The sequence below is a fragment of the Gopherus evgoodei genome, chromosome 5 (genome assembly GCF_007399415.2).
Source record: "Gopherus evgoodei ecotype Sinaloan lineage chromosome 5, rGopEvg1_v1.p, whole genome shotgun sequence".
NCBI lineage: Eukaryota > Metazoa > Chordata > Testudines > Testudinidae > Gopherus > Gopherus evgoodei.
This window is the reverse complement of record NC_044326.1, coordinates 131869166-131893812: the sequence shown is the minus strand read 5'-3', so window position 1 is coordinate 131893812 and position 24647 is coordinate 131869166. Positions and strand designations below refer to the sequence as shown.

The 24647-nt window shown below is 42.1% G+C and overlaps 1 protein-coding gene across 9 annotated transcripts in view; it reads right to left on the bottom strand.

Moving 5' to 3' along the window:
- The window catches only part of SLC4A4 (solute carrier family 4 member 4), a 266082-nt gene that overhangs the window by 56289 nt on the left and 185146 nt on the right, over positions 1-24647 (bottom strand). For all 9 annotated transcript variants that reach the window (XM_030565189.1, XM_030565188.1, XM_030565181.1 and 6 more), the window contains 5 exons: positions 18976-19063; positions 16915-17069; positions 16032-16145; positions 14196-14370; positions 2251-2384 (listed from right to left, as the gene is read on the bottom strand). In XM_030565189.1, coding sequence (XP_030421049.1) covers positions 2251-2384; positions 14196-14370; positions 16032-16145; positions 16915-17069; positions 18976-19063 — 666 coding nt within the window. The remainder of the gene's footprint in view (positions 1-2250; positions 2385-14195; positions 14371-16031; positions 16146-16914; positions 17070-18975; positions 19064-24647) is intronic.

The window sequence follows — 24647 nt, the reverse complement described above, 5'->3', positions numbered from 1 at the left end:
AGCTTCATAAATAGCTGTGGATTTTAGCTGCTGTCTTTTTTTTCAAAGGAACATGGATTTTCTCCCCTTCTCCCCACAAAATAAACTTGGTGTTTCAGTGCCTCAGCAGGTAGCACCACAACTAAGGGCCTGTCTACACTACAGGTTATGTTAGCATAGCTTCCGTCACTCAGGGGGGTGAAATAAGCCACCCCCGAGTGATGTAAGTTACACTTCCCTAAGCACCAGTGTGGACAGCGCCATATGTGCTGGAGAGCTTCTCCTGCTAACATAGCTGCCGCCTCTCGCAGAGGTGGTTTTCTTATAGTGATTGGAGAGCTCACCCGTCAACATAGAGCGTCTTCACCAGACATGCTACAGCTGTGCATCAGCTTCTAGTGTAGACTAGCCCTAAGTTTGTGGAGTGCGTATGAACCAAGGCCATAGGAGAACAAGCTTTCGATAACAAAGTTTGAGGAGGTAATTTAACTGATTATGAATTTTAATACACACAATATTGCTTGTATTATAGAAACAAACGGGATCCCTGCATGAATGATTTCTGTATGACTGCACAGTTGTATACTACTATGCTTTGGGGAAAGTTCCTAAAGGAAAGAATAAAAGTTGATGGCTGAACTCACAAAAGGGTGAACGGACACTGTGTTTTGCTAAACATTGTGCTGTGCTGAAATTGATCAGGCTCTCTGTCTCTCAGAGGCTGAGAAGAGTGGGTGATCATACGTGCTTCAAACACTAACAATTCCAAAATACTGCTCAATGTGATGAGACAGACACTGAGATTATGCCGTGCTTTGAGGCCCTCATTTAAATTGTATCGCATTTTCAGATACAGTCACATCACCACCAATGTGGTAAGATTAATGATGAAATCAAATGGATTCATCCCACTTCTAAATGATTATACAGAACTCTAGAGAGAGATCACAAATATATTTTTACATGGCAGCATTACTATATCTCAAAAGCACATACAAACATGTCTAATATTTTCCAGGTTGCGTAGAAGAGAAATAGGAATGGTCATATTAGATTATCTTAATTAAAATGGCCTCCAGAAAAGCTAGAATTATCAAGCAAGATTACTAAACACCAACAAAGGTTAATTTCCCTAGAAACCTCAAAATAATGAAGGAAGTAATGAAATTATACTTTAGTTATCTAGACACCTCACTTTATGCCTCCTTTCTTATTGCAATCTACAGCCATGTTCAGTTTAAAAATCTATTAGGCCTTTTCCGTGTATAACTACAATCAGTCAAAAAGCTGTCCCGTATTACACACTGCTTTGGTAGGGAACCCACTATTTCCTTAACACTGAATGTTTCTGTACTTTGAAATTCAGATTTTTAACAATACATAACATCATGGGTTCTCTCTTTATGGGGAGATGAAAGAGACGTAGTTGGGTTGGTTCTGTTTAACTTAACACATTTCCATTTTGTATGGCATGAAAAATGTCAACAGTGCAGCAAGTAATATTAACAATAAGTAAGCTTACTCCTGATTACTTTAAAACAGCAATCTCCCAGTATGTTATGCTACTGGTATTATTTATTGAAATAGCAAATGAAAATTCTGTGTTGGTCCTCCACCTACACAAAGGGGCGCAATCTGGATGTGGACTTTTACTATTTATATTAGGATAGCACCTAAACATTTCGCAGAAAAAGCCCTCTTTGAATTCAGAGTTGAGAAACAAAACTATTTAATACAACAAAATCCCATCTAGGAGATTTGGTGACAATATCTGTGTATGCCATGGACACTTATTTTTATGTATAAATAGCCACTGTTTCAATGGACCACTAGTTTAATGGCAAATTCTGCTGCCAGTGAACTCAATGGGACTTTTGCCACTGAATTCATGGAGTGGGATTCTGCCTTTATCGTATGGAGAAATCTGCTCATCTTCCTGAGCAACAGAGTGATTAAGGAGGCCCATTGTACCAACCAGTCCAGTTCCACTGTAGTCAATAATACCCTGCACTGCCATCTTGTCCAGCTCATTAAAGCTCAGCAAAATGTCTCCTGAAATCTGACACTGGCTGAGAGTAATGAAGGAGCAAAAGGGAGTTAGGCACCCAAATCCCAGTGGAACTCTATGGGCATCTTGGAAAATTCTAGCCACTGTTGGACAGCTCTCTCACACCAGTTCAATTCCAATGTGCTTAATTCCCCTCTTCATAGATCTCATTCCCAGCTAACATTGTATTAGCACTGGAAACACTCCACTCCCCCTTTACTTACTTGCTGAAATTAAACAGGAGTCTTTCAAAGACAAGGACAGGTCCTGTGCTGCTCAGAATTGTGAGTGGCTGACCAGCAAAAAGGCAAAAGATCGCTCCAGTGACTGCTGTGCCCAGAAAGCTCTCCAACACGCCCTAGAGCAGACATACAGTACAGATGTTAATTTCAACGGATGCACCACTTCTCTCTCCCTTCAGTAAGCATGAATGCAAGAACGTGTGAGGTTATATCAGATATCTACAGACTGTATGTAGGTGGGCATGAGATATGGGGCTGGTACCTAGCATAAATTCATGCCTTCAGTTATTGACTTCATAAAATCTTTAGTTACTCATGACAATCAGCCAACCAACACACCCCACCACTGTGGTTATTCCAGATACCGTGGGGCTTTAGCATTGTTTTTGTTATCCGTGGAGACGTTCAAAAAGGGGCTGAAGGACACAGGAGCACAAGTCCCATTGGCAATTTCCCACATTATGACGACAGAGCCCAAATACATTCTTTTGCAAGGTGCCTCACAATACACAATTCTAAACACGGTACAACATGGCTGGGGGACAACAAAACTGTGTCAGGGTTACACCAATGAGGTTACCCTACCAAGCTTAGCCCGTACTTCGGCGGAGCAGAATATTTTACAAATAAATAAATGGGTTTAAGAAAAGCAGATTCCTCTTTTCATAACAGGTTTTAACCAGTGAGACTCAAACCAAACAAGACTAATTCATCCAGCATTGAAGTGTTAAGACCCAAGTTCATCAGATGCCATCAGAAAGTAATAAATTCCAGATTTTACAGTCTCCATTTCCTTTGGTATATGTAATGAAACAACCTAACCGAGGAGTGATAAATGAATATGCTGTAGACACTTCCTTGGATTTTCATGTAAGTTACTACTGAACAATATCTATTTTTATAATGCAAAGCACAAATACCACTTCAATGGCAGGTTTTGTTTACGAATAAAATGTAAACAGCATTATTGACAATACAACCTATTGTTTTACTGTAATGGTAATAGACAAGGGATGGAAATTGCAAAAAGCACTCAACCACCACCGGGAGCAGAGTTAGGTCAACCCCTAAATACACTTGTGCACCTGAGCTTTTAAAAAACAACTACAGGGAAAAAAAAAGTTGTCTTTAATGGAAAGTACATTTTCTTTCCCCTGTCCCAAGGACTGAAAACATGGTGTTTAAGTCTACTTTTCAAAAATAATATAAATATTCCTTTGAGAAACAAAGCAGGAGTCTTCACAATTTTTTCCCTAGACAAAAATATTTGTAAATCATGTGAAAATTGCTACTTAAGTACCATGCTGAACTATGCAAGAATAGAGAGATTTTCTTAAATAGAAGGATATTGTTTGCGCCACTATGGCCACGTCTACACTACCTCCCAGACAGTAACCGATCTATTGGGGATCGATTAGATGTGATAAATTGATCCCCAAATCAACGCTCATACTCCACCTCAGTAGGAGTAAGCGGAGTCGACAGGGAGCCACGGGCAGTTGACTTGCCGCTGTGAGGAGGCCAGGTCAAGTCAAACTAAGATACTTCAACTTCAGCTAAGCAAATAGCATAACTGAAGTTGCGTATCTTAGTTCGAACCGCCCCCACTAGTGTAGACCAGCCCTTTGTGACTACAAATATAATTTTTAAAAGTCAATGTATATTATTACATCCATGATCAATGATAGTTAATCTGCAATGTGCACTGACATTGCTTAAAATGTCACACTTCCCACAGGTGTAGAGTTGGCTTAGTGTAACTGGTGATTTCCCAAACTGTATTTCAATGGAGTAATTTATTGCTATCATTACAGCTTTTAAACGTTTTGCCAAGTTTTATCCATTACACTTTAGACCCAGTAATGGTGTGTTTGGAAGGGGTTTTACACATGACCATTTGATCTGTGGCCATCTCTACACTGGAAATATCCCATCCTTCTACAGTGGTAACGTTAAGGTAATCCAGCTGGAAGCATTTTTTTAAGTCACTGTCATTTCACCCCGCTCCAAGAAGGCCAAGATGACCAGGCACCAAGAGCACCAGCAGCCAGTTGCTGCTCCCAAAACTGCGAACACTAGTGGAGCTGTGCTCGTACCACAGCAGCTTTGGGAAGGTTTTCGGAAAAAGCTCAGTTCAGGCACCTGGCCTGTTGTAGTCCTGTTCTCTTTATCATCAACGGCTCTTTTCATTTATTCTTAAAAAACGCGTCCACACTGAAAGCAGCGCCATGTTAGGCAGGACTGAACTGAAGCTTAGACAGGTTGCTAGAAGGTTCTAGCAAGGTTTCTCTGGTTAATATTATGGTAGTTGTGACAATGCGGTTCTGGCGGGACCCAACCGAGAGTGCCAATTCAGGACCAATTGCTCAAACAGGGCAGTCACAGCCCAAAGCTGGGGTTTTTCCACCTCTAAGGCAAACCAAACCAGTCAGACAAAAATGACTTCAGTTTCACCCCACTGGCTAACCACAAGTCACACAACCAATTTCCTTAGACACTCCAGTCTCCCAGTATCATCACAAGTCCCACTCGTCCTGGGGATGAATGGTTATGAAAATCAACACCCCAAAAAAGAAAAAGGTTCTCTGGATCCCAAAGAATCAAGCCCCAGACCCAGGTCAATATACACATCAGATCTTACCCACAAATCACGCTGTTGCCAATCCTTTAGAATCTAAAATCTAAAGGTTTATTCATAAAGGGAAAAAGGTAGAGATGAGAGTTAGAATTGGTTAAATGGAATCAATTACATACAGTAATGGCAAAGTTCTTAGTTCAGGCTTGTAGCAGTGATGGAGTAAACTGTAGGTTCAAATCAATTCTCTGGAGAACATCCCCAGCTGGGATGGGTCATCAGTCCCTTGTGTAGAGCTTCAGCTTGTAGCAAAGTCCCTCCAGAGGTAGGAAGCAGGATTGAAAACAAGATGGAGATGAGGCATCAGCCTTATATAGGCTCTTCCAGGTGTAAGAACACTTCTTTGTTCTTACTGTGGAAAATTACAGCAAAATGGAGTCTGCAGTCACATGGGCAAGTCCCTGCACACCCTGCTGAGTTACAAGGCGTATCTGCCTCCTCTCAATGGTTGGATGGTGTAGTTGATGGTCCGTAATGGGCCATCCAGCAGGCTAGGCAGAGCCAACACCCACCCGTCAGGGATTTTTCCCCGAACTACAGCACCAATTTGAAATACAGACAGTATACAGCCAATACTCATAACTTCAACTACAAAATGATACAGACATACAGACAGCATAATCATAACCAGCCACCCATAACCTGGTCTTAGACACCTTATATGACCCACTTTACATAAGATTTGGTGCCACTACAGGACTTTGGTTGCAAACCATATTCTATATGGTCCCAGTTTATATCAATAACATCACAGTAGTGCCTAGAGGCTGCAGCCATGTTCCAGGCCTCATTGTGCAAACACCCAGTAAGAGACAGTTCCTGCCTTGAAGAGTTTACAGTTTAAACAGACCAGGCAGTTAAAGGGTAGAGGAAAAGACATATTACTATCTGAATTTCATAGATGGAGAACTGAGGCACAAGAGGATTAAGTGACTTGCCCAAGGTCAGGCATGATGTCTGTGGCATAACCAGGACTTGAGTCCAGATCTTCTGAGTCCCAATTTAGTGCCTTAAACATAAGACCATCACTCCTCTCCTCTACATCACAGAGCATGGTTCTACACTCACTGTGGAGAAGGTCTAGATTTACTTCCTACTTTTCCTTTTCATCTTCCTCAACGTCTCTTTTTCTTAGTTTAGAGGGTAGTTGGTATACACTTCAATGGCTATCGCTTGTGCCATAGGCTTTCTGGCTCCTAACCTCACTATCATGGAGAGGGACGCAATGGCAGGAGGAACCACACTGCACTGATGAATGAGCACTGACACAGCTGAACAAAACCTTCTCAGTATCAACGAGTTACAGACAAAATCTTCCATTTGGAATCAGCTCACTCTGACATAGGTTTTTTCCTTCTTGGATCAACATAGAGACCTTTGACTTATTACAGAGATCAAACTGCAGCTTTTGCAGACCATTTTTTATTTTATTTCTGCACTCTGTTAAAAGGAACTACAGTCTCAAAATGGAGACGTTTGATTTATTACAAACACTGCACTGGAAACTTGAAAAAAAAAACCCGAACTTAGAAAAACTTCCAGGGCCTCTCATAAAAGAGCTATTTTGATATATTGCTTTTTAAACTGCAAAATAGAAATTTTGAAATATTCTCATGACTGGAAGGTTCTTATTAAAATAATGTATAACTGAGTTATAAAGCAGTTCTGTTCTTTAACTTTTATTTTCAACTCTGTAGCGAGCATCATGACTTCTCTGTCCCCCCCTCCCCCCATCCCCAAATAATAGCCATGGTCTAGCTCAGTGTTTCCCAACCTTTTTGTGCCCAGGAGCACATTCATGTTTACAGAAGAGTGTGGCGGGCGCCAGCAATTACTCACATACAGAGTCGGCTCCAGGCATCAGTGGAACACGCACATGCCTGGGGCAGCACACGCTACGGGGTGGCATGCCATCTACTCTGCAGAGTCAGAGTGGGTTTTTTTGTTTTTGTTTTTGGTGCCAGTTCTGGGCAGTGCAGAGAGAAGCCGGGAGGACAGAGAACACTGGCGCCCGCAGCCTGCAGCCCTGGAGTTCTCTGTCCCCAGCGGGTGCGGAGCCCGGCTTCTCTCCCCTGCTGGACAGTAGGTGGGCCTTGCGCCGACCAGGCATAGAAAACACTGGCACCCGCAGCCCCGCAGTTCTCTGTTCCCAGCAGGTATGGGGCCACGGCTTCTCTCCAGCTTAAGCTGTGGCCCCGCACCTGCCAGGGACAGAGAACACCGGCACTCGCAGTCTGTAGCCCAGGAGTTCTCTGTCCCCAGCAGGCGCGGGGCCACAGCTTCTCTCCAGCTTACGCTGCAGCCCCGCACCTGCCAGGGACAGAGAACACCGGTGCCCGCAGTCTGCAGCCCCAGAAAAGCCAGAGAGAAGCCACAGCCCCGTGCTTGCCAGGGACAAAGAACATCCACGCCCGCAGCCTGCATCCCTGGAGTTCTCTGTCCCCTGCAGGTGTGGGGCTATGGCTTCTCTCCCCTGCTGGGCACTAGGTGGGCGCACATAAATGCCCCAAAGGGCGCCATGGCGTCCGCGGGCACCACATTGGGGACCACTGGTCTAGCTCCTGCAATTGGACTGTTCACATTAGTGGATCCAATTGCAAGATTACGACCTAGTTTGTATGTTTCATTCATAGTTCCACTTCACAGTGTGGTTATACTGTGGGCACTAATTGTAAACATTGCATCAGGGACTCCACTTTTATTCCCTCAGAATGACTCCACAGATAGAATGGGTTCCATTTCTAGGAAGATTTTTTAAAATGGTAAACTGTCCCAAGGATCCTAAGTCAAGCCATGTTTTCTTCCCCCTCCCCCTCTCGCACACATCCTCAGAACATTCTGCAATCAGAGCTTGGGCCCTGATGCAGCAGAACACTTGTGCACATTTTGTTCCACTGACTAGGGGTAGACTTAAGGGGAGAATTTAAGCATGTGCGTAAGTGCTCTGCTGAATCAGGACTATAAAAGAACTGTGAACTAATGAGGCACATGCCAAAATATGATCAGGACACATGGTGATGGGTCCCTGGTCTTGTAATGAGCGGCTTGCAGACTGACCCTTGTTCCATGTATCTCAGGCTGCATGATGAATGTGCACCTGACGTCTCACAGAGAGCTGATCTCCTGAGAGCTGGTGGTCAGAATATTTATTAGTTCAAAATTCTGACAAAATATTTGAGGCGTGGCGGTGATGACAGAAGAGGGAGTCTGTGCAATCCCCCCACCCCCCCAATTTTGAACTAGTCCTACTGTGGAGTCAGAAGACAATATTTGAAGTAATTTTTCCTTCCATAAATATTACCATAGACTATTAAACCACTATTTTCCTGTGTAATGCAAAAATCACCATCCCCAAAATTAAAAACCGAGCTTTGTATAAGGTAATGTTTTCTGATGGCAATCATGTTTTAGTTGCCAAACACAGCATTACTTGGAGTGTGTGAGCACTGAGAAAAGAGAGGTTTAGAGATGCAACAACATGATTTAAAAATAAAGGAAATTCAGGCTGGACAACAGGAAAACCTTCCTGAGAGTGAGAAATATTAGACTGTAGAACAAAATTGCAAAAGGGAATAGTGGAAGCTCCATTTCTTCTCACACTTGGACCTAAACTGGATATAGAAAATGTATTGTAGGAAACAATCTTGCCTTGCCTGGAGGATGGTTTAGATTATGTTCTTGGACTTTTTCATCTTTAAATGCTAGTGGCAGGCATTAGTGACTGCACTTGGACTTCATTATTGCCCAGTCCTGAAAGTTATTGTGGCGGTGAGCGATTGTGGGGAAAAATTTATAGCAAAGACTCCTTGAAAAGCAGATGGGCATTACAAGGAGTCCCGGGAATTTATGAGTCTTTATCCATTTTCTCTGAGCAGCTCTTGACAATGATTCAGTTCCTCTCAACAGAAGAAATGGTATTTGTACAACTGACTCCTCTTCTCTCATTCAGCACTAATCACAACAAGAGCATCACAGCCCATGGCATGGATTCCATTGCATCTGGAATTTCTTTTCCTCAACATTCCTTAACATGGCTGTAATTAAGAATAGCATGTTTTCTTAGAAACAAAAAACCTTGATGCAAGGTTCCAAAGAAAGATTGGCCATATCTGCTATTCCTTTCTGGCTAGCTCCCTGGGTCAAACGCTAGAAGCTGTGATGATAAACACTGATTTAGGACTCATGATATTATTTAACTATCCACAAGAAACAAACGGCATAAATTGTAACAATATGCATGCATCTCACTTCTTGAAACATAGCTTGTATAGGTGACAAACTACTGGAAAACTCTCAGGGCCAGATCCTCAACTCGTGTACATCAGCATAGCTCCACTGGAATCAACAAAGCCAGGGCAGTTGATGCCCCAGCTGACGGTCTGACCAAGTCTTGACGCCTGTAATAGGGAAATGAACTTGGAAGAAGTCCTAATGTTTGACAAATGGTTTCCTCTACTCCTCTTTTCGGGTAGCCCAGACAGATGGAACCTCTCTCTTCTGAAGAATCAATTCCCACAGCAGTTTCTGATCCATAACACATTTGGTTCTGATAATAAAAGGCATTGCTCATGCTCAAAGGTTTCTTACTAAAAATAAAGCTTACAAATATTTACTCCAAGAGCCTTGTTGACATCTGCTCAATTAGATCTGCACTTTCTGAGAAGTAAATGAATCTGTAGCGACTTCAGAAACTTTAAAAGTTTAGGTGAGGTATTCAAAAGCACTCATATGTTGGCCTGGACTTTCACCCATAGAAGTCAATTACCGTTGACTTCAGGAGGACCAATGTTGGGCCAGGGCTTCGTGCTTTTGAAAAATCACCCCCTTGGTAATTGAAGAAGCTTTGAGCACAGAGAACGCTCCACTATGCCTCTACATTCCAAAGCAGCCAAGGGAACCAGAAGGTGGCATTTTGCTTCATGTGGAATCCTATGATTTGAACAGTGGATGCACCACTTTTTTCAAATAATGGCAAGGACTGCAGGTTATCTAAAGCTCGAGCTGGTGGTGACAGACTGCTTTGGGATGTCTGCCGAGACTCTCTAGTCACTTGATCCGCCACTGCATGATGCCCAGGCAGATTTGGGAAGCTTCGTTTTTTGTGGAACAATCTCAGTAATGATTTTCCTGTGCTTTGTGCCAAATTTGTGAAATAAAATTAAATGTCTAAATCTACTAAAGGCATCACCAACCCGGCTGCTGTGCACGGTACATACAACATCCCTTGCAGTGTCAGTGCTTCATTTCTGCAGTACAAAAGGCATTTGTCTGGGAAAGCCCTGAGTGCATTAAAATGCATGCATAGGGAGTGGCTGAAAGATTGACTGGAGAATGATCAAATCAGATGTTGAACAGCTCAGAGGGTCAGAGTACCATGAAAGAGTGTTACTCACTGAGCAGTAACAGTTGGAAAGAGCAATCTCAGGCCATTTCCCCATATGGTACACTTCTATAACTCAGGAAGATTGTGGTGAGGATGCTCTAATTCAAAGTAGAAACCATCCACTCCCTTCTTGCTTCCCTGAACCAAAACTAGCTGTGGCTTCCGTTGTCCTTTTCTGTTTTGGTGAGCTTCCCAGCCGCTCATTTAGACAGAGGTAATCTCCAAGCATAGACAGACAGGCAAGCATGGATCTCAGACAACTCCTTGGCCTGTGCGGTGCTGCTCAAGAGAATCTGCAAAGCAGGGACAGCCTAGAGAATGAACCTAGTTTTTGAAGAGATAAGAGGTTGCATTGTGGGGTAATGTCTATATTGACTTTGCCCCATGCAAGTGTTGGTGTCAATCTGCTCTGCCATGCACTAGCAGAGTCCTCATTGGATGGGGAAGGAAGATGAAGGTTTGTTAAAGGAGGGAGAAAGTGAACTGTCATACTTTGGGAACATATTCTCCAACGGAATGACCCAAAGAAACTTATAAAAATAAGTGTTCAGATTGCTTCTATTTCTCTTCTCCAACTCTAGGCAGACAGCAAGACAGAATTCTGGCAGAATTAAGTAAGATTGAAGACTTTTTCCCATTCAGTGTGCATGCTGGAAATCAAGCCAGCAATGACACCATCTAGAGATGTTAAACTTAGCATTGTGCTCAGTAGCTAAGAATTTCATACAAATCCATGGAGGGATCTGGGTCTTCTGAGTTTTGCCAGTACTCACTCAGGATAACTTATCCTTAACTAATCTATTGAAGGCAGAGAACACTTGGAGAAGTGAATTACACTTTGGATATCGAAGGCTGTGTCCACACTAGCAATTTTCTAAAAATACTCCAACAGCATATGAACCCTGGTGTGATTTCACTGGTGGCAGCATCAGTGTAGAGAGGTAGCTGGTGTTAATACCACCATGTTGTCCAATCCTGTTCCGAGTAAGTCTAATGATGGTTAAAGGCACCAGTCTCCCACCATTGCTACCATTTGTAGGAGTGCAGTGGTGAGAGGTATTTAAAAAGTGCCAGCGTAAACAAGGCCACACCACACATTGATGGCAATCTCTCAGCTCTGGAAGATGTAAGGTGGAAGATGCATTTGGAAGACAAGCACACAAACAAGAGAAAACATCACAGGACTCAGTCATGGTTTCTCTTGGCTTCTGGAATCCTATCATAAGATGCTCCATTTCATTTATGTTTGCCACAGAACTGCTGTGTTACTAAACCAGTATTTTTAAAGGCAGGATACTAGCGCGTTCCTTTTTCAAAACTAGGAGTAAATCATTTCGCACTGAAAAGTGCAATCTGGTAGATATTGCCTTTCTATGGGCATCTTCTTTGTCACAGCTAGATTAGGCATAACACAAAGCAAGCAATAAACTAGTGCACCAAAGTCTCTTTTCTTCCCTCTTTGTCCTTCTTCAGGCTGCCTCTCGTGCCCAGTCGTGACTTCAGATTCTCAGAGACACTAGTGAGAAACAAGACTGTCACGTTCATCAAACAAATTCCAGATTAAATCAGAGGAAGGCAGCATGCTCAGATACAAAGATGATGCACATGGTTCCTGAAAGAATAACTTCAGCCCAGCCTGCAAGATGTTAAACAAAATGTGTTTATTCATCACTCTCTGCACCTGGCAGCCTCAATATCATGAAAGATAACAAAGGGCTCCTACTAGAGAATAAAGATGACCAACTTTTCTTTTGAAAACTTCCCGCGTTCTATCACTGCTTTGTTTCAATGTCTCACAGACTGGGCTCCAGGTGGCAGAAAGTCTCCCAGGGAAAAGGCAGAGGCAGCAAAAAATGGCCACACACTCTGCATGGGGACAGAGAAGGCCCAAAGGTGGACAGAAAAGTGTGGGATGGGCTCATGGCCAGGGGAGGCAATTCAATGCATCTCGTCAGCAGCTCCCACATAAGGGTCTTCTATCAAGGCTTTGGAGATGCCCTTCTGTTGACGGAAACCTCAGAGCAGAATGGCAGTGGAAATACCTCTCTGCCCCAGACCCAATCAGATCCAACACTGAAAAGTTATTATCCAGTTACTAAAATTCATTGTGAAAGCACAATAAACTTACCCAAAGTATCACAAACTTACATCAGTAGCAGTCCTCAAAGGATGGACAGCACAGTTATTGCTGCTGTTGTTTTGCTTACCAAAAAATGTTTTTTTTATTTGCTAAAGGAAAAGGTAAATCTAACATTTCTGGAGAACTCAATCTGTACTGAACATGCGACAGGTAAGAGGGTTGTTTTTTTTAATATGTTAACGGTCATTAGCATTTTACATCAAGAACCATCCCTGTGGGTTTCTGAATTTTGTAGTGTTTAAGTTTTGCTAATGCAGTTTTTTTTCCCTGGGTAAACAGTTAAGCATTAACCTCAAAGTTTTTTTGCCTGAGTTAAATAAATGGCTGTGCTGATATTCTTCTCTGGTGCATTAAACTCTGTGGTGTATCAGCATCCCTTTTACAGGAAATTTCACCTTCTTCTGGAGTGGAACAGGGCTATTCTGTTCTGATCCAGTGGGCATATGCCATAGGATCATTGCTCAACAATTGTAGAGAGATGATCATTGGTGGTTGAGGGTCCTTCTCTTCTATATCTATTTTCTCTTACCAATTTACTCTGTGTGACTGCGGTGGAGATGGGCTTTTGAAATTAGCCAAATTTGTATGAAGAAAGGAAGTTTGATGTTCTTGCATATGAAGAAGGGATGTTTTTTTTACCCACGAAAGCTTATGCCCAAATAAATCTGTTAGTCATTAAGCTGCCATCAGACTCCTTGTTGTTTTGGGGGATACAGACTAACATGGCTACCCCCTGATACTTGATGTTCTTCAGGCTGCTGTATTTTATTTGGTGCTGTAACTTATGGCAGGGGAGTCTAGAACCTTGGCTAGCCACTCCTAGGTATTTGTTTGTTTTTAAATAAATCTAAGTAAATAAATAAAAATTCATTACTGCTACTGTAAATTTAATTATTGTTAGGCAATCAGAGTTGTTCAATGAGCATTATTTAATTGCAATTGACTCTAAATAAATAAAATAAATATTTGTGGGTTTCAATTTTAAAAAGGCCAAAGGAGAATTAAACACAGCTGAAATGCACTGAGGTCTAAGATAAGTAATTGATAGTAATGTTAAGATAGAACTATTTTTGTTTGTATTTATATTACATTTATTTGCATTTATATTACCAAGCCACATCCTGACACTATCACTTTAATCCTTACGCATGCAAAACTCTCACTGACTTCAATGGAGAACTGCCTGAGTATGCAGTAAAAGTATCAGGATTTGACCCTTTTTTTAATTACAGAGTTAATCATTCTAAACATCTTACATTTTGTCTGTAGTGTCTGTCTCAAAACACATTTAAAACAATTCCTCAGTCTACCTCCTTATCCCTTCCGTTCCTGGTGGACAACCACACAGCAGTGTTTTTTTGAGACAGACAGAAGACCCAACAAAGTTAAGCATCAGGCAAAACATGCTCTGTTAAGCTCTGATGACATGGAAAGTGTGAATCAGAATTAATACACCTAGTTCAAATTAAATAATGCACAAAAGCAGTTAGCACACTTGAAATGCACCAGTATTTTTGATACAGAAATGGCCTTCCCTCTTTCTCCTGCCTATTGCTCACACACAGTTTAATATAACTGCATCTGCAATTGCTAAAAGAAGAGAAATACAACAACAGGCACAGAAGTGAGGGTAATTTTAGTCAGAGCAGCAGGATAAATTTTGTGATAAGTAAACATTCTTTATACATGGCCCATCTGCTTCCCTGTTACTCTCGAAATGAGGAAATTTGGGCCTGCATTGTTTGTATGAGTTTGAAATTATTTCTAACCTGCATGTTGTCTGTAGCGTCACCAAGCAGACCTCCAAAAGTGATAGCATTGGTCACTGTGGCCAGGTAGATGAAGAGAATGGCTGAAAGAGCTTGGATATTTAAAGCATCATAGAAGTCACTGGCGAAGACAGGTAGTTTCCTCTTTACGTCTTTGATTAAACCACCACAAAATCTGAGGAAATAAGATTAGGCAAGAGAAGAAGGTGAAAAAAAAGTCTTACAATAACATTTACTATGATGAGCAACTAATCAGGGACATTATCAAAAATGAGAGGCTATGCAATCTGAAAGGATATGGGTCATTGCAGTTATTTCTACACAAGGCATAAATTGATGGGTGTTTGAGTCAGATAACTGCTAAATGGAAAATGCTTCAACATATTTACCAAAAGTAGAATTGGGAGTCAAGTGGTAAGAGGGGATCACAAGTCCAATGTCTCCACCTTGATTTGGAGGGCAAGGGAAACTCAAGTCATAGGAAGCACGTTCTTTTTAAATAATAAGAAACTGAAGAGAATTTGGTTTGTATACATTTCCGGTGGGCATTGTACAGAGAACAGGGTAAGTAACTTCACACTACAAGAGTGACTTTGGTACTGATGCCCATTGGCGTCAATCATCCACTGTTGGCATGAGAAGCACAAATCTCACTTCTTATCCTCTCTGTCATATAGTCCACCAACACCACAACTCATCGGTATAATTGCATTTGACCCATCTACCTTCCAAACTATTTACTGATTGGAAGATAACAAATCTGTAACATTCTCAGGCAACTCAGACACAGAACATTAAAGAGATATGATCACAGACAAGCACAAGATTACTGTTATGGTTCTTTATGACAACATGAATTTCTTGCCTTTCTAAGAAGGAACATTAACTAACTTGTAATAACAGGCTTTCAGCTTTATTTTTTTAATACCTGCAAACATTCCAATAATATTTTAACTGATATCTGACTTATAACCTTAACATTATATCTCAGCAAAGTTTTATATTTGGGAATAGTCTTGGAATCTCAAAGCACTTTACAAAGCCCCATGTTACTAAGAAATAGTAATAGCCTGGAACGATCATCTCAAAAACTGAGGAATGTTACTTTGGCTTCCCATCCAGTGTGGCAGTGTAATGAGTGGGAAAAGAGAACAGTTTTAGATATCTCCCTGAGCTACACATCTCAATTACAGTAACACACTACACTGACACTGTGTTGCTGAACTGAACCGGGCCTAACTCTACATTCTGTTTAACATTAGTTTGATACCAATGTAACTCCATCAAAACCAATGGTGTTCACTGGCACGAAACCGAAGTAACAGAACAGGGAATCAGGCCTCATGCGACATTATCTTCTCAGCTTCTGTTCTATTAAATCTCTCGTTTGGGCTCTTCTACATTGTAACAGGAATGTCAGGAAACAGGATCTCTCTTTTATTGACAATTGATGGCTTTGAACATTTATTTTATAAACATGTGATAGCCTGCAAACAGCTAAAACATTTCCACAAATATGAATGGAAAAGAATTGGTATTTAGGATGTATGCACTTCATAATGATCAGCGTAACTGCACACCTTCATAGGCCAAGCATTTCACAAGTGACTAGCAATTCAGGGGTTCTCGTTGTTTGAGTCTCCAAGCTAAGACACCTTGAAGTTACAGAGGGCTGGTGCTCAGGATCCTTTAAAAGTTCTCAAAAAAAATCACAGGTTACTTCTGAAAATGGTAGCCATGTGCATAGCAGGTGAGAGCAACATTAAAAGATGCAAAGTTAAAGGGGCTAAAAGGGCAAAGCATCATGCTGAACAAATCAGACAATTTGTCACTGACCTGCCAGTTCGTTGTAGTTCTTCAGTGTCACCGTGGCCCCCACCTCCATGGCCCGCATCATGAGGCGTGTCTCCATTCATCTGTACATTCTCCCCACCCGAATACATGTTTTTCCTATGCAGAAAGACAAGTCACACTGAGGATTCACTGTGTTCCACACTATAGGACAAAAATCTATACTCAGCTCCATCACACAAGCCTTATATGTCACGTCCTTTCTGAAGTGGTGGCACATTAACCACCACAGAATGCTCCTGCTATACAAGCAGCCAGGCCGGCATGCTGCAGATAAGGGATTAACTCTTTGCATATTGGAAGCTGTAAAATAAAATTCAATATTGAGCTTAACTACAGTTACAAATGGCTTGCTGTATTAGGACACAGATTCTTCCAAAGTAGTGCTGGTACAAGTACAGTGCTGCAGGGACATTCCCCACAGGGTTATTACAAAGACCTGAAATTACAGCGTAACTCAACATTCTCAGACACTGCTTTCAGGCACATTCTCTTCTACCGTGTCATGTGGAAAATTCAATGCTAAGGGGAAAAAATGACGACTCCTCTGCTCCCTTCCTATTCCTCCCCTTCCACTGCACTGTTTGCACTTGCAACCCTCATTCACCTCAAGCTCGGAGAGTAAATGCTCTTTAAAAAACGGGGCCAAGCATGTCTTCCTCAAGATACTCAACCCCAGTTGCCCTGCACTCTCATATAACTGAGAACAGGAGCCAGCCCTGCCTACATAAACATCACTTGCTTTAATGAAACACAAGTTCTTGGGTTCAACTTATCGCACGCCCTTCATCTTCTCTAGTTAACACGCCGGCCCAGGATATCCTACTCTGTTGTTACTGACATGAGCCCTGCTACTCCCTGCTGTTACCTTTTATCAGAAGATGGGAGAGATTTGGGGGGCTCTATCCTGATGGCAGGGTCCCACTCCCCAGGTGGAAGCACAATGACTTCATCCAGGAACTCATCGATTCCAGCGATCAGGTCCTGCCTGTCTTTGGCTTTATAGGCAATGTCATGGAACACCTGCAGGAGAAGCAAAAATCTCAATGCAGCAAGAGTTCTACTATTTTCTACAGCCAAGACTTACAACAGATCTTTCAGAAAAGCTTTAATAGACTCATACTCAATACACTACAAAAAATATAAATTAATTTATAAATAAATTAATGGAGATATACCTATCTCCTAGAACTGGAAGGGACCCTGAAGGTCATTGAGTCCAGCCCCCTGCCTTCACTAGCAGGACTGATTTTGCCCCAGACCCCTAAGTGGCCCCCTTAAGGACTGAACTCACAACCCTGGGTTTAGCAGGCCAATGCTCAAACCACTGATCTATCCCTCCCCCCCGATATATATATCAGTGGTACTTGAGCCAGTCAGATATGAACCTCAGAGCAAAGCTGGCCAATGTTTTTTGAACAAAAAGATTTTAAAACAAAAATGGCTTTTAAAAAAAAAATTGCTCTTCCCCACCAAAAAAACATGACTTTCTTGACATGCTTTGTTTTTAACAACATTTTTATGAAAAATGTTAGCAAAATTTTTCATTTGCCACAAAGCCAATTTTCAGTAGCCAAAAACTTTCAACAAACATTTCAGTAATGCTTTGTGCGGGGTCGGGGAAAAGTCATTCAATTTTAACAAGTCACTAAAAATGTCAAGAAACCAAAAAAAAAAAAAAGAGGGGGGGGGGTCAGTTCTGAACCCTATGAAACAGAAATAACTTCAACATTTTATTCAGCATTTTTAATGAAATGTCTTCTGGCCACCTCTACTGATAGAGTCAGAGAGTTTAAGACCAGAGAGACCACCAGGATCACAGGCCACCAATACCACCCAGCATCCGCACACTAAACCCAACACCTGAAACTTGACTAGAGTATTACAGCCCACAGGAGACTAAACTACTGTGGACCATATGCAGAGAACAGAAGGGACTGAAGTGAACCAGTGTCAAAGGTCCTGGCAACACAGGGAAATAATTTAGTGAGACATACCAAGTTGGGCCAACTGGAAGTAAACGAGTGAGGCTGAAGCCAGTGGTTAAACAGAGACAAAAGAATACTAAGATTTATTTTCATAAACGTATTTTGAACCTTTCAAAATGACAATTCAGGTTGGGGGGGGTGATCAGCATATGGAAGCACTTGAAAACTAGTGGACTTTAAAGAGGCATTGGAGGAAGGAGAGAGAGGACACTTGGTGCCTGGGAAATTAGGAGATTGTCTCTCTTATATTCCGCCCCTGTGCTCGGAACAGAGTTTGAAGTGGGTGAATGAAACCAAGGGAATTGTCAGAGAACAAAGGAGCACAAGAAGAAAGAGAAAACGCTAAGATGTTGGTGAGATACAGTTGTGCAGAGCCCAAGAGACACTGAGAAGAATGTTTAACTTATGTAGATAGTATCATATCACATTATTGGTGTGTATTATTAGAAAGTAATTAGGGGGGTAATGTGCAATTATTAGTTAAAGCAGTGCTCTCAGACACAGGGCAACACATGGTGGGTGTAACTATTTCGACAATAAGATGCACTGTCAGAGTTGCTGTGGGGTACCTGTGATCTTGGAATGTGAATAAAAAAGCACAGTTTATAAAGTAACTCCAATGTATTTGAAAAAATTACAGATTACAGGGAAAGAAGCAGGAAAGAAACACATTCTAGTTCTACACATTTACAGAAGTGTGGAGGCAGATTAAATAATTAAGAAGAGGAATTTAAAGATAATCAGAATTTGATATCTCAGCTATACACAAAGTCAGCACTCATGGATCCATCACCCAATTTGCCATCCAAAGTAGCCTCATGCACGGTACTGGTATGTGGAACCCAAAAAGTTACTATACAGCTAAAGAAGAGGATGGCTACCATCTAGGTTGACGAAACAACAACAGAAAACAATTGGACACTGTATGCAAAGATGCCTACCTCATCCGACATCAAAGTGGCAATGGATCGACCAATCTCATGGTAGGACTTAGCTTTTCCCTTCGGACCCAGCAAAATGAACAGGAATCTGACCAAAACCAAACAGACTATTACCGTCCAGGATAGCAAACTGTACCATTTACTCATTGTACCATAAACTCATCTACAATCAGTAAACAGCGCGAACACAGAGATTCATCTTTACAAGGATCATACTGTAGTAGTTAGAGATGCAATCCATTCCACTTCCTGTAAAACACACTGGATATAATCAGATATTAAGAGTGAGATTTTCAAAAGGAATCAGCATCCACTTAACTGCTCCCACTGAAGTCACTGGTAAAACTCTCTGACTTCAACAGGACCAGATTTAGGCCAGCACTGGGCACATTTGAAGACTTCATTCCAAACCCACAACGCAGTTGTATTTCATTAAAAAAAAAACCCAAGGTGAATCTTGTTTCAGTGTACAGTAAATTCAAGTAAAAGTTGCACAAAATACAAGGAATCTAGGAAAAATTGCAAAATGCATTATTTTGAGCTTGGATTTTCAGAATTGCAGAGTCACCACTGCTCCCACCGATTTCAACAGGAGCTCAGTTCCCTTCATAGTCAGGCCATTGGCCCATAGGAGGAATGAGACTAGGCCTTTGTGTCAACAGCTTAACTAGTGTACGTCTCCCTCTGAGATTCACACACTTCAGTTACTCAAAACTTGCTAACCTAGCAAATTAGGGGATCAAATTCTTCCTTCAGTTATGCGGTCCTTGGAGTCTTTCCCCTAAAGACCTAGGTCACCACTACACACAGACATCTTGGCTCAGCTGTTACTCAGGTTTCTTTGTATTTTCTTCATCAAACCAGTGCTGTGATGGCACTACACAGAGGGGTCTAGCGACCAGCGGTAACTCCTGCAACCTAATTCATGAGCCAGGTGCAGGCAGCAGCTAAAATGTGATACTCCTCAAAATGCCCAGAGACCAGGAACATGTACTGCTCACGTGCAGATACTGTCCAAGTGTGATATAGCCCAGTGGTTCCCAAACTGGGCTCTGCAGACCCCTGGAAGTCTGGAAAGCCCTTGCTAATGGTCTGGCTGGTCACACAGTGCTGGCCCTTTTTTATTTCCAACTGCTAAATTCTCTTAGAAGGACAGCTACATTAAATACTTCCCCAACATTATTCCTATTCCTAGCTAATTCTGTCAACGATGGGAGTTTTGCTGCAATGGCTGGGGAAGGGATGTAGAGAGTCTCTCTCAATTTGTGAGACCCAAGCAAGGCAGAGTTCTAGCCCCTGTGCTCCAGGAGGGGTTCAGAAACTGCTCACTCCCTTATCCCTCAGAGCTCCCTTGGCTCCCCAAAAGGGTGAGACCACAACTCTCCTCATCTATCAGCCAGCAAAACAGACTGGCCTCCTTAGGTCTCCTTAGAAGGCGAGCAGCAGGCATCCAGGCAAGCTAGAAGGGCAGTGGGGGTGGGGTGGGGTGAGGGTATTTGTGATGGGAAGAAACTGTTTTAATTTCTTAAATTTATTAAAAACAGTATCCTTGAAAATATCTAATATTTCCTTTCTAGAGCCATCAATCCCACAGAGCTCAGAAACACACTGCACTGCATTTGCCTATCAGTGCATCTCTGGGGATGAAATATCTGTAGGATTCAGCATCCAGGACAGCTACTCATGTGTGAAGGAAAAGTATTCTTTTAAATCAGCCTTCAGTTCTTAATAATTTAGCTAAACTGATCAAGCTTGGCATGCCTTGTGTTCCTGGTGGGAATACACAATACAGCCTTGCTGATAGTAAATGCTTCACAGCCACTGTTCATGGCACATAGACATGTAGGTGGATTATTTTTAATTTACATATACTGCAGGGATCACTATCTACAATATACTAAGCGTTAATCCTTTATTTGATACCTATTAGACAACAATTGCTTATTACTATGTACACACCTATTTGATAATATCTTCAATATGAAATCATTGCTCTTTAGCTTCTCTGCCTTTGCTTCTAATCACTGGTCGTGTATTTTGAATGATCATCCAGCAAGCTCAGGCTGCCGAAGCTGAGGTGCTAACAAACACGACCTGCTGACCTGTTATCTAGGTCTTGTGGCCGTGTTTTTATTTTTAAAAGGTGCCAGACTGACAGCTGTCTATCCACAAACAGCCACAGTCCAGGCAGCAGGAATGTCAGCTTCCTACATTCACCCTGCCCCTGTAGCTCACCCATGAATGATCTGGGTCACAGCTGAGCCATGGAAGGGTAGTTCAAGCCCCAGGCCTGACCACTGGCATCTCCACTGTTTGCCCAGTCATTTTGATGGCAGTTTTGTGATATGACCACCTATTTAACGACAACTGATTTGAGACAATGCAGGCCAGACAACGCCAATCTGGCATCCAATGCAATCTTGATATGAAAGATGCTGTTATCCAGTTACTAATCCACTCCCTTAGATCGTTGCAACAGAAGACAAGACAGGAGATCTGTTTTTAGGATTTCAGTTTACTGAGAGCATGGGAATTATTGCAAAAGATAACTTTCAGCAACTCCTGTGTTTCACGCTGGGTTTGATGGAGAAACACTCCATAGCAGAGCAAATCAAGCAGATTATGTGCACTGTAAATCCAGTCTGTCTGGAAAAGGGGCCAAACAAAGGCACCACAGCCATATTACTGCCCTGCTCTCTAGCAAGAGATTAAGGACCAAACTCAGCTTGGTGTAAACGGGCACAACCTTCGTGCATCTCAGTCAACTCCAGAGATTTTGGTGCTGAAATTAAACCCAGTTTGCTGGAGGGATACATGAGGGGTCAGGTGCTATGCCTGCTTATGCTAAAGAATGTGGACTGAAATCTCTACTAAATGGCATAAGGAAGCATCAGAGCTCAATGGATGGGGAGTGGGGGGGAAATATACTTGTGAGGAGGTGTCGTCTCCCCACAGTGGGTTGAGGCAAGAGTGAGCCACAGTGTCCTAGGGCCAGGCTTGCCTGCAATCGCTGTGTGGTAGCTGCTAATCCAGGAGGCAGGGCACTCCATATATAAAATATCCATGGCAGAGCAGGAAGTATCACAGGGTGAAAGCCAGGGCTGCCCACACATGAGGAGAATCCCTCTCCCCCCAAAGCAGGAAAAAGCCAAACGCTGGGATTTCTCTAAGGGTTAAAGGTGGTTACGTCAGAAAAGGGTGCTGTTTTCTGGTTTGTTTCACTGTTGCTATTTATTTTGTTCCCTTGATCAACAGAGTGATTGCACATGCCTCCTTAGAGGAACGGAAAGGCCAGCTGGGTTAGTTTTCCCATCAGAAACCGCTGGACACTGGACTGACGCTGCTTGTTATTGATGCTATTTGTTACTGATCTCTGGGAGAAGGAAATGAAGACTCCAGACAGGTGAAGTCTTTTGTTTTTCCCTCCTTCACCACACATGATGATTCATTGTTTGGGCACCTTGTCAACATACCACCAGGCAAGCAACCGGCTGGGTGGCATACAGAAGCAGAGACTGAGAAATGTAAACCCTTGTTGCCAAGAGTCAGGATTCCCCAGAGAATGCCCCAAAGCTGGAAAAGTTCCAGTGAGCCACAGTCATTGGGATGACGCTGATATCCTGAACAATGCGCAAGACACAGATTGTGTCTACACTTAAAAAAAAAAAAAAAAAAAAACAGACCAAAGAAACGGATGATCTCGTTATTAAGCACTTAACTGGGACTCTGGAGATCAAGGCTCAACTGCCACAAGCTTCTTGTGTGATTTTGGAGAAGTCACTAAATTTCAGGTAAGGTTTCAAGGCACAATAATGGTGCAGAATCACAGGTTCAACTATGTAGTTCTGTACTGATAACCCTCGCCCACATATCCTTAAAACTCCTCTCGGTGTTTCTTTACCTTCTCCCCCATCTTAATGCTGCAGGAAGGGAGATCTGAAGGTCATCTGCAGAATTTTAGTCTAGAAGCTTCATTAAGACCCACCCAAGTCATTAGCGTAAATGTGGTGAATAAGTGCTTGTGAAAGTGAGAAATTCCTAGCACTGTAGATTTAAAATTAATGACTAGAGACCAAAATGAGCAGAATAGACATGATTTTAAAAGCCTGGGAAATCGCATCTGTAATGGACAGATACAGCATGGGGTGAAGGGCCGATGATGCCTCATGGAAAACGTTGAAAAATATCCTATTGCAAAACAGCTGTACTTACATTTCCTCATCTGGATTTCAATTCCCTGTTTTTTAATGCCAAGGATGGTAAGATGGCATAAGAACAGGGTCTTTGTTCAGACCGAGCTCATGGGCTTTTGCTGCTTTCTTTTAAACAAAGATTCCGTTTTCATGTAAATATTCTTAGTAACGAAGCCTAGGCAGAGTGATTTCTAAATAGAAAAATCTTTCAAAGATTTCCATTAAGCATCAGCTGCTCTGTAACTAAACATTAGTCTGAAATCAAAAGCAAACAACAATTAGAGGCAATAAAAAAGGGAATACAGAGCCATCAGTCTGCCCGATACATTTTACGGTATGGGTTATTTAGAGTGTGTTTGTTCTACATTTCCAAAGGAACATGAAGGAAAGGAATGAGGATGAAGGGGTGCACAGAATACTAGCCTTTCATCCTGCGGAGAGCTCAGTGCAAAGCCTACCTCTAAACCATACGATGTTGGTGCTTGTATCTTCCTCCTCAACAAATGACGCTCTACCCCCTTGGAAAGTCAAAGCTGATATGTTGTCCATGGGAATCAAGATTAATTTGCTTTAAAAGTGGAAGCACTAAGATGTCTAACATACTTTTCTGAGTAGCCTTGTTATGTCATCTTATTACTAGGAACTTTTTCTTTTCCCTCGCTTTCCCCAAGGTTATTTCTGACCTTCTCTACTTGAGTCAGACTTCAGTTTATGCCCATACAGCAGGATCCAGCTCCCTTCAAGTTCAGTGGAGCAGGATGAGGCAGGATCCCTGACTGTAAACTCCGCGGGGGCAATCACTTGTGTCTATGAAGCACTCAGCATATTTATGGATGCTCAAGAAAAACAGGCTAATTAATTAAGAGAATAAGCAGCAATGAGTGGGTCAGCTGGTAAATAAATTTCCAATTATAACACTACAAAATTATACAGACACCCTAAATAAATCAGCACTCGCAGTTCTAGACCAACATTTTCAAACCTGGGAATTTAAAATTAGGCTCTTAAATAGAAGTGGGCTGATTTTTAGAAGCACTGAGCAGCTGCAGCTCCCACTGCAATCACCATCTGGTCTCAGGCTGCAGTAACTCATACAGTGAGGGCATGTTTGCACAGCAATGTACACCCAGATAGGGTTACTTTGACTCGAGTCTGCGTACTGCAGTATGGACATCAAGGCCCTAGGTTCGAGATGGGTCAGAAAATCCTTAACCCAAGGTTAAAACGCAATGAAGATGCTCAAGCCTAGGGTTCCCTGACGCCGGTCAGCTGACTCGAGTTCCACTAACCCTAGGTTTACATTGCTGTGTTGGCACAGCTGCAGCCCAGCTCCTCAAAAAAATAAGGCCACTTTATGTACAAGACTAAATATGGCTTGAGGAGGTCTAAGTTTGAGCACCAACGTTTGAAAATTTTGGCTGCGGTTTTTATCAGATAACATAACAAGGGAAACCTAAATTAAAAAAAAAAACAGAAAAG